This window comes from Trachemys scripta, chromosome 16, assembly GCF_013100865.1.
Source record: "Trachemys scripta elegans isolate TJP31775 chromosome 16, CAS_Tse_1.0, whole genome shotgun sequence".
Classification (NCBI taxonomy): domain Eukaryota; kingdom Metazoa; phylum Chordata; order Testudines; family Emydidae; genus Trachemys; species Trachemys scripta.
In genome coordinates, this window is record NC_048313.1 from 27738943 (window position 1) to 27748345 (window position 9403).

A 9403-nucleotide genomic window follows, 5' to 3' on the forward strand; every position below is an offset into this window, starting at 1 on the left:
GGGGGGGGATCCCAGGAGGGTGAGGGGATCCCAGGGGGGTTAGGGCAGGCAGGTAGATCATAGGGCTGAGGGCAGGGCTGGGGGAATCCCAGGGGGCAGGGCTGGGGGGAGATCCCAGGAGGGTGAGGGAAGGGCTTGGGGGAGATCCCAGGAGGGTGAGGGAAGGGCTGGGGGGATCCTTGGGCCGAGAAGGACGCCGGGGGATCTGCCCCCTACCTGAAGTTGCCAAAGCCGCGGCTCTGCTGCAGTGTCTGGGCGAACATCTCGTATTTGCGGATGTCGTTGTCGCTGACGGAGCGGCGGGCGAAGCGCATGGCCTCCTCGAAGTGATCCCGCCGGATCTCGGGCACCGGGTCGTAGTCGTCATCCTGCCCAGGGGGGTGGGGACAACATGGTCATGCCCGGCCTGGCCCTGATCAGCCAACCCAGGGCTGGGCCTCCCACAGCAAACAAAGGCCATGCGATTGGCCTGCTTCCCTCTCACTGGCCTGATGGGGGCGCCCCAGGGGGCAAGAGCCAAGGCTCCGGGGACCCTCCCAGCGAGGGGGTAGCTCAGGCCGTGCAGCTCACTGTCAGGGAGCTGGGGGTTCAAGCCCCCCAGCGCCTTGGTGCAGGGAGGGGTTTGCCCGCTTGCCGCGTGGGGTCCCCCCCATACCATGACGGCATCCGGGTGGCTCTGGCGTTCCCGCTCCATCTTGATCTCCATCTCGATGGCCTCGCGGATGGCGAGCTTGCAGGCGCGCTGGCAGATCTCAGTGAGGTCAGCGCCCGAGAACCCGTGGGTGATCTTGGCCAGGTAGTTCAGGTCCACATCCTGGCGGGAGGAAAGAGAGACATACTCAGGGGCTGGGAGGGAGACACAGAGCCCCCCGGGGGGGGGGGCACATTCCAGGGGGTGGGAGAGACACAGCCAGTCAGGGGCTGGAGGGAGGATAAGGGGGGGCAAGGCAGTCATTCCTGGGATGAGCATGAGGCCGATCAAAACCTTCCATCTAAACCCTTTTCTGACAATCAGATTTTGGACAAAACCATTTTTCCCATCAAGAGTGTCCATTTCCCACAGAAAATCTGGGTTCTTTTTAAATAAAAAACAGAAATATTTTGATTCTGAAATGTCACCCCCTTGTCTCATGAGAGTTGTAGTTAGGTTGCATCATGTCCCCATTCTCCTCTATGGACCAGGCTTCCTGGGCAGACTACATCTCCCATGATGCACCATGCCCATGGCCTCCTATGATGCACCACCACTCTCACCAAGGGTGGAAACCATGGTGCATCATGGAGAATGTAGTTCAGTAGTCTCATGTCCCCATTCTATAGACCAGACTTCCTGGCCAGATGACATCTCCTATTAGGGTGACCAGACAGTAAATGAGAAAAATTGGGACGGGGCGTGGGGAGGGGGGTAATAGGAACCTCTATAAGAAAAAGACCCTATAAAATCAGGCCATCTGGTCACCCTATCTCCTATGATGCACCACTTCCTCTTGCCAAGAAGGGAGACCATGGTGCATCATAGGAGATGTAGTCTGACCAGGGAGCCCAGCCTAGAGAGGCAAAAGGTTTCATGAGGCTCCGGAACTACAACTCCCATGAAGCACCACGGCAGCCTTCAGAATGCAAATATTATGTTTTTGACTGAAATCCTTCAGTTTTCGAATTTCTGCTGGAAAAAAAAAAAAATCCCACGGAACCCTTTAGATACAAATGAAAGTTTTTTTTTCATGTTCTTAGAAATTGTCCATGGGGGTGGGAGGGGGGCCTTGCCCCCCAGCAAATGATATCCCTGGCTAGGACTGGAAGGGCCAGACGCTGCTCCCAGTAACATGGGAATCTGGAGCCACCTCACCAGCCCTAACACGTTTAGACCGGACTGACACCAGCCTAACTCTGAGCAGGATTTCACCTGTAGCCTCTGGGGGGATGTATTTGTGGGTGAGCAGTTCCACTTCTGTGTGCCCAGGGACACACATGGGAGTTGCCTTGGGCCAGACACACACACACACACACACACACACACACACACAAGCTGCTTTGGGGTGGGGACGGGCGCGCGCACACACAAAACCTGTCTTGAGGTCAGGTGGGGGGACACCCAGACAGGATCTGCCTTGGGGTGGACACATACATACACCCCCCACATACACATTCTTCCCATGGGCACACACAGTGTGTGCCAATTTCCCCACAGGGTGGGTTTAGGAAGCCGTTCCAGTGTTGCTGACCCCAAGCGTAGAAACCCCACGCGTCAGGCCTGGGGAAAAAAATCATGAGGAAGGAAAAGGCTCAGGTAGAATCATAGAATCTCAGGGTTGGAAGGGACCTCAAGAGGTCATCTAGTCCAACCCCCTGCTCAAAGCAGGACCAATTCCCAACTAAATCATCCCAGCCAGGGCTTTGTCAAGCCAGGTAGAGACCGGGTAGAGACCGTTGAGTCGTGGAAGTCAACGATTGGCTACGCAGGTGGTGTCGGGGAGAAGGCTTTGGATTCTTCGACCATGGGATGGTGTTCCAAGAAGGAGGAGTGCTAGGCAGAGACGGGCTCCACCTCAGAGAGGGAAGAGCGTCTTCGCCAGCAGGCTGGCTAACCTAGTGAGGAGGGCTTTAAACTAGGTTCACCGGGGGAAGGAGACCAAAGCCCTGAGGTAAGTGGGGAAGTGGGATACCAGGAGGAAGCACTAGCAGGAGAGTGCAAGAGGGGAGGACTCCTGTCTCATACTGAGAAAGCCGGACAATCAGCGAGTTATCTTAAGTGCCTGTACACAAATGCAAGAAGCCTGGGAAACAAGCAGGGAGAACTGGAAGTCCTGGCACAGTCAAGGAATTATGATGTGATTGGCATAACAGAGACTTGGTGGGATAACACACATGACTGGAGTACTGTCAAGGATGGATATAAACTGTTCAGGAAGGACAGCAGGGCAGAAAAGGTGTGGGAGTTGCATTGTATGTAAGAGAGGAGTACGACTGCTCAGAGCTCCGGTATGAAACTGCAGGAAAACCTGAGAGTCTCTGGATTAAGTTTAGAAGTGTGAGCAACAAGGGTGATGTCGTGAAGGTAATCTGCTATAGACCACCAGACCAGGGGGATGAGGTGGACGAGGCTTTCTTCCGGCAACTAACAGAAGTTACTAGATCACAGACCCTGATTCTCACGGGGGACTTCAATCACCCTGATATCTGCTGGGAGAGCAATACAGCGGTGCACAGACAATCCAGGAAGATTTTGGAAAGTGTAGGGGACAATTTCCTGGTGCAAGTGCTGGAGGAACTAACTAGGGGCAGAGCTCTTCTAGACCTGCTGCTCACAAACAGGGAAGAATTAGTAGTGGAAGCAAAAGTGGATGGGAACCTGGGAGGCAGTGACCATGAGATGGTTGAGTTCAGGATCTGACACAAGGAAGAAAGGAGAGCAGCAGAATATAGACGCTGCACTTCAGAAAAGCAGACTTTGACTCCCTCAGGGAACTGATGGGCAGGATCCCCTGGGAGAATAACACTAAGGGGAAAGGAGTCGAGGAGAGCTGGCTGTATTTTATAGAATCCTTATTGAGGTTGCAGGAACAAACCACCCCGATGTGCAGAAAGAATAGTAAATTTGGCAGGCGACCAGCTTGGCTTAACAGTCAAATCCTTGCTGACCTTAAACGCAAAAAAGAAGCTTACAAGAAGTGGAAGATTGAACAAATGACCAGGGAGGAGTATAAAAATATTGCTCAGACATGCAGGAGTGAAATCAGGAAGGCCAAATCACACTTGGAGTTGCAGCTAGCAAGAGATGTTAAGAGTAACAAGAAGGGTTTCTTCAGGTATGTTAGCAACAAGAAGAAGGTCAGGCAAAGTGTGGGCCCCTTACTGAATTGCGGAGTCAACCTAGTGACAGAGGATGTGGAAAAAGCTAATGTACTCAAAGCTTTTTTTTTGCCTCTGTCTTCACGAACAAGGTCAGTTCCCAGACTGCTGCACTGGGCAGCACAGTATGGGGAGGAGGTGACCAGCCCTCTGTGGAGAAAGAAGTGGTTTGGGAGATTTAGAAAAACTGGTCCATGGGGCCAGATGCGCTGCATCCGAGGGTGCTAAAGGAGTTGGCGGATGTGATTGCAGAGCCATTAGCCATTATTTTTGAAAACTCATGGCGATCGGGGGAGGTCCCGGATGACTGGAAAAAGGCTAATGTAGTGCCCATCTTTAAAAGAGGGAAGGAGGAGGATCCGGGGAACTACAGGCCAGTCAGCCTCACCTCAGTCCCAGGAAAAATCCTGGAGCAGGTCCTCAAGGAATCAATTTTGAAGCACTTAGAGGAGAGGAAAGTGATCAGGTGAGCATGGATTCACCAAGGGCAAGTCGTGCCTGACTAACCTAATTGCCTTCTATGAGGAGATAACTGGGTCTGTGGATGAGGGGAAAGCAGTGGACGTGTTATTCCTTGACTTTAGCAAAGCTTTTGATACGGTCTCCCACAATATTCTTGTCAGCAAGTTAAAGAAGTATGGGCTGTATGAATGGACTATAAGGTGGATAGAAAGCTGGCTAGATCATCAGCTCAATGGGTAGAAATCAATGTCTCCATGTCTAGTTGGCAGCCAGTTTGAAGCGGAGTGCCCCAAGGGTCGGTCCTGGGGCCGGTTTTGTTCAATATCTTCATTAATGATCTGGAGGATGGCATGGACTGCACTCTCAGCAAGTTTGCAGATGACACTAAACTGGGAGGCGTGGTAGATATGCTGGAGTGTAGGGATAGGATACAGAGGGACCTAGACAAATCAGAGGATTGGGCCAAAAGAAATCTGACGAGGTTCAACAAGGACAAGTGCAGAGTCCTGCACTTAGGACGGAAGAATCCCATGCACTGCTACAGACTAGGGACCGAATGGCTAGGCAGCAGTTCTGCAGAAAAGGACCTAGGGGTCACAGTGGACGAGAAGCTGGATATGAGTCAACAGTGTGCCCTTGTTGCCAAGAAGGCTAACGGCATTTTGGGCTGTATAAGTAGGGGCATTGCCAGCAGATCGAGGGACGTGATCATTCCCCTCTCTTCAGCATTGGTGAGGTCTCATCTGGAGTACTGTGTCCAGTTTTGGGCCCCACACTACAAGAAGGATATGGAAAAATTGGAGAGAGTCCAGCGGAGGGCAACAAAAATGATTAGGGGGCTGGAGCACATGACTTATGAGGAGAGACTGAGGGAACTGGGATTGTTCAGTCTGCAGAAGAGAAGAATGAGGGGGGATTCGATAGCTGCTTTCAACTACCTGAAAGGGGGTTGCAAAGAGGATGGATCTAGACTGTTCTCAGTGGTAGCAAATGACAAAATAAGGAGTAATGGTCTCAAGTTGCAGTGGGGGAGGTTTAGGTTGAATATTAGGGGAAAAAATTTCACTAGGCAGGTGGTGAAGCACTGGAATGGGTTACCTAGGGAGGTGGTGGAATCTCCTTAGAGGTTTTTAAGGTCAGGCTTGACAAAGCCCTGGCCAGGATGATTTAGTTGGGGACTGGTCCTGCTTTGAGCAGGGGGTTGGACTAGAACCTCCTGAGGTCTCTTCCAACCCTGATATTCTATGATTCTATGAGACTAACCTAAAAATCACAAGATTTAAAAACTGGACAATGCAAGCTGGGTTTTCTTCCTTTGCCTCCTGGGCTCACATTTTCCAGCTCCTCTCTGCAGCCACAGGAACTAGAAAACGATTTCTTTGTGAACGTGAAAGCTGAGGTTCCCCTGTACTCCCGTGAGTCCGGGAGCTGGGGATTTAGGGAACAAACGATCACAAGTCTCAGGATCCAATGCTGAGAGTTGGCAAAGCTGCGGCTGTACGAGACCAGAGAGCCGTGCGGTTGCGGGAGGAGGTGCAGCAAGGCCTGGGGTGGGATGGCAGGCAGGGTGGGCGTGCTCACTCACCCGGGACACGGGCGACTTGCGCAGGTTGGCGCTCAGGATTGCCGCGCGGGAGGTGTCGTCAGGCAGCGGGATGTAGATGAGCTGGTCCAGCCGCCCGGGGCGCAGGATGGCTGGGTCGATGATGTCTGGCCTGGGGATGTGGGGGAGGCGACAAGGAAAGACAGCCTCAGCCCCTGCCCAGCACCCACCCCAGAAGGCATCCTGGGGTGCCTCCAGAGAGGGGGCAGCTCCCACATACACCCACCCCCGCCGCTGGCATCCCTCGACCCCAGAGCAGCCCTGGGGAGCACGGGGACTAGGGCTGCGCAAAGCTTCTCCAGGGAAACTGGACTGCCAAGAAAAGGAGCCAAACCCCAGGAACCCCGTCCCCCACAACGGACCCTCCTCTACCCCTGCCCCCAGGGAACCTCCCCTGCGCCCACAGAGCCAGCTCACCCTCTGTCCCCAGGGACCCCTGCAAGAGACCCTCCCCTGTCCCCAAGGAGCCTGCCCTGCCCTCCCCTGCCCGCAGGGAACCTCCCCCACCCCCACGGAGCCTGCTCACCCTCTGTCCCCAGGAACCCTGTCCCCCACAAGGGACCCTCCCCTGTCCCCATGGATAGTCCTACCCCTCTGCCCCCAGGAACCTCCCCCATCCCTGTGGAGCCTGCTCACCCCCTACCCCAAAAGACCCTGCCCATCTCCTGCCCCCAGGGACCCTGTCCACCCCAAGGAAGCCTCCCCAACCACACGGACCCTGCCCCCTTCCTCTCAGGGACCTTGCCCCACCCCTGCCCCCAGGGTGCATCTCCCAAGCTCATATAGATGGGAGGGGCTCCTCGGCCCCCTCCCTATGGCCAGGTCTCCCACGGTGCAGGAGCACACAGCAGGGTGGCGCAGAGGGGCTTGTCCTGGTCCCAGCAGCTGCTGGCTGAGACACCGTCGCCCTCGGCCCGGGCCTGATGAGCTGGGTGTCCTGGGGACGGTCTCACCTGTTGGTGGCCCCGATGATGAAGACGGTTTTCTTGTTGGTCATGCCGTCCATCTCGGTGAGGATCTGGTTGATGACGCGGTCGGCCGCCCCCCCGCCGTCCCCCGCACCGCCACCCCGCGCCTTGGCAATGGAGTCCAGCTCGTCAAAGAACAGGATGCAGGGGGCGGCCTGGCGAGCCTGGGGCGCAGGGGGAGAGAGTGGGGCGTGGGGGGGAGCCCCCAAGGGGGAAGAGAGGGCCTGGTGGGGGACACCTGGAGGGGGGACAGAATGCACTGGGGAGGGGGGAACCCCGGGGCTGGGTTGGGGGTACTCGCTGGCGACAGCAGTACCATGACAGGGGCTCCCCTGCTGCTGGGACAGGCTAGGGCACCATGCAGCTCCCCTCCCCCAATTAGCAGGAATCTCCCCAAACCTGCACCCCTTTGGCTGTGCAGGTATCACCCCCACAACTGGCGAGCACAGCAGGGTGAGGGGGCGACACAGACCCTGCTGGCAGGGCTCATGGGTAGGAGCAGTAGAGAGGCCCCCCCATGCCCCAGCACCCTGAGGCCCGGCCAGGCAGGTGGGGGAAGAGACCCCAAGGCCCGGCCAGGCAGGTGGCAGGGAGCCCTGAGGCCTGGCTGAGTGGGTGGGGACCCCAAGGCCCAGGGAGGGGAGGGGGAACCCCAAGGCCCAGCCACGCCGGCGCTCCACGCCCCACGCACCTTGTCAAAGACGTCGCGCACGTTGGCCTCGGACTCCCCGAACCACATGGTGAGCAGCTCGGGGCCCTTGATGGAGACGAAGTTGGCCTGGCACTCGTTGGCGATGGCCTTGGCCAGCAGGGTCTTGCCACAGCCAGGCGGCCCGTAGAACAGCACGCCCCGGGACGGCGTCATGCCGAACTTCAGGAACTTGTCCGGGTACTCCACCGGGAACTGGAGGGGAGGCAGCTCGGGGTCAGGGATGGGGGGGCCCAGAAAGCCGGCACCGCCCCCTCCCTTCACTGCACCATGGAGTGCCCCCTGCTGAGCCCCGCCCCCGCCCCCTGCAGCACAGTGCCGCCTAGCACCGCACTGGGGCACTGGGGCTGGCATTGAATAGGGAGAGTCCCATCCAAACCCCAAACGGGCGGATCCCTGCTTAGCCTGGGCAAGGCGAGTGCAGCCCCCCACTCACCTGCACCAGCTCCTGCAGCTCTCGCTTCACCTCCTGCAGCCCCCCGATGTCTTCCCAGCAGACCTGGGGCACCTCCACCACCGTCTCCCGCAGCGCCGACGGGTTGCTCTGGCTGAGAGCCCACTGTGCGAGGGGAAGGGGGGGGAGGGGGAAGAGCATGAGGGGTGTGGCCTGGAGAGGAGGGGCGGGGCCCGGGGAGGGGTCGCCAGGTTACCTGGAAGTCGTCCATGGTGACGGCCATGGCATCGAGGATGTCGGCGTCGATGGTGTCGTCCTCCAGGTCGATGATGTTCATCTTCTTGCGGATGGCCTGGAGCGCCGCCTCGGAGCACAGCGCCGCCAGGTCCGCGCCCACGTGCCCGTGCGTCTCTCTGGCCACCTGCAGCCACAGGGCGCCTGACACGGGGCCACGGGGGGGGGAGGCAGAGAACCGGGCCGTGGGGTGGGGGATAGCCAGGGACAGGGCCACGGGGGGGGGGAAACGGGGCCACGGGCGGGAAGGGGGCATAGCCAGGGAACGGGGCCAGTCAAGGAGTAGGGCCCGGGGGGCAGTCAGGGAACGGGGTCACAGGGAACAGGGCCACAGGGGGCAGCCAGGGAACGGGGGCACAGAGAGGGGGCAGCCAGGGAATGGGGGCACAGAGCAGTGGGCTGTGGGGAGGGGCCAGCCAGGGGATGGGACCACAGTGGGGAGGAACTCGTTGGGGATGGAGCTATGGGGAGGGGCCAGCCAGCCACAGGGGAGGGGTCACAGCTCCCCTGCCACACCCTCTACCCAAGCACACATGACCCTCCCCCCATCTATACAGACTCCTGCCCCCCCCACACCTGCCCCCGCCCCATCCAGCCCCACCCCCTCACCCGCTCCAGATCCACGTCCTCGGCCAGCTTCATGTTCTTGGTGTGAATCTGCAGGATCTCCAGCCGCCCAACCGAGTCCGGGATCCCGATGTCGATCTCACGGTCAAAGCGCCCTGGGGAAGGAGGAGGGGTGGGGTCTCAGCCCAGCCCCTCGCAAACATACACGGCGTGTGGAACCACCATGCCCCAGGAGCGGGGGCTGGGGGCTAGCAATCAGAGCAGGGGGGCTGGGAACCAGGACTCCTGGGTTCTATCCCCAGCTCTGGGAGTCGGGGAGGAGAGTGGGGTCTAGTGGGTTAGAGGGGGGCTGGAAGCCAGGACTCTTGGGTTCTATCCCCAGCTCTGGGAGGGGAGTGGGGTCTAGTGGTCAGAGCAGGAGGGGCTGGGAGCCAGGACTCCTGGGTTCTGTCCCCAGCTCTGGGAGGGGAGTGGGGTCTAGTGGGTTAGAGCAGGAGGGGCTGGGAGCCAGGACTCCTGGGTTCTATCCCCAGCTCTGGGAGGGGAGTGGGGTC

At 58.2% G+C, this 9403-nt stretch overlaps 1 protein-coding gene across 1 annotated transcript in view; it reads right to left on the reverse strand.

Moving 5' to 3' along the window:
* Nucleotides 1–212: 212 nt before the first annotated feature.
* Nucleotides 213–9403, reverse strand: part of LOC117888490 (transitional endoplasmic reticulum ATPase-like) — a gene marked incomplete at its 5' end in the record, with an annotated part of 14658 nt that continues 5467 nt past the window's right edge. Inside the window, 8 exon segments of the mRNA XM_034791941.1 lie at nt 213–368; nt 656–814; nt 5900–6029; nt 6871–7049; nt 7577–7789; nt 8031–8153; nt 8245–8409; nt 8892–9004. Coding sequence (XP_034647832.1) covers nt 213–368; nt 656–814; nt 5900–6029; nt 6871–7049; nt 7577–7789; nt 8031–8153; nt 8245–8409; nt 8892–9004 — 1238 coding nt within the window.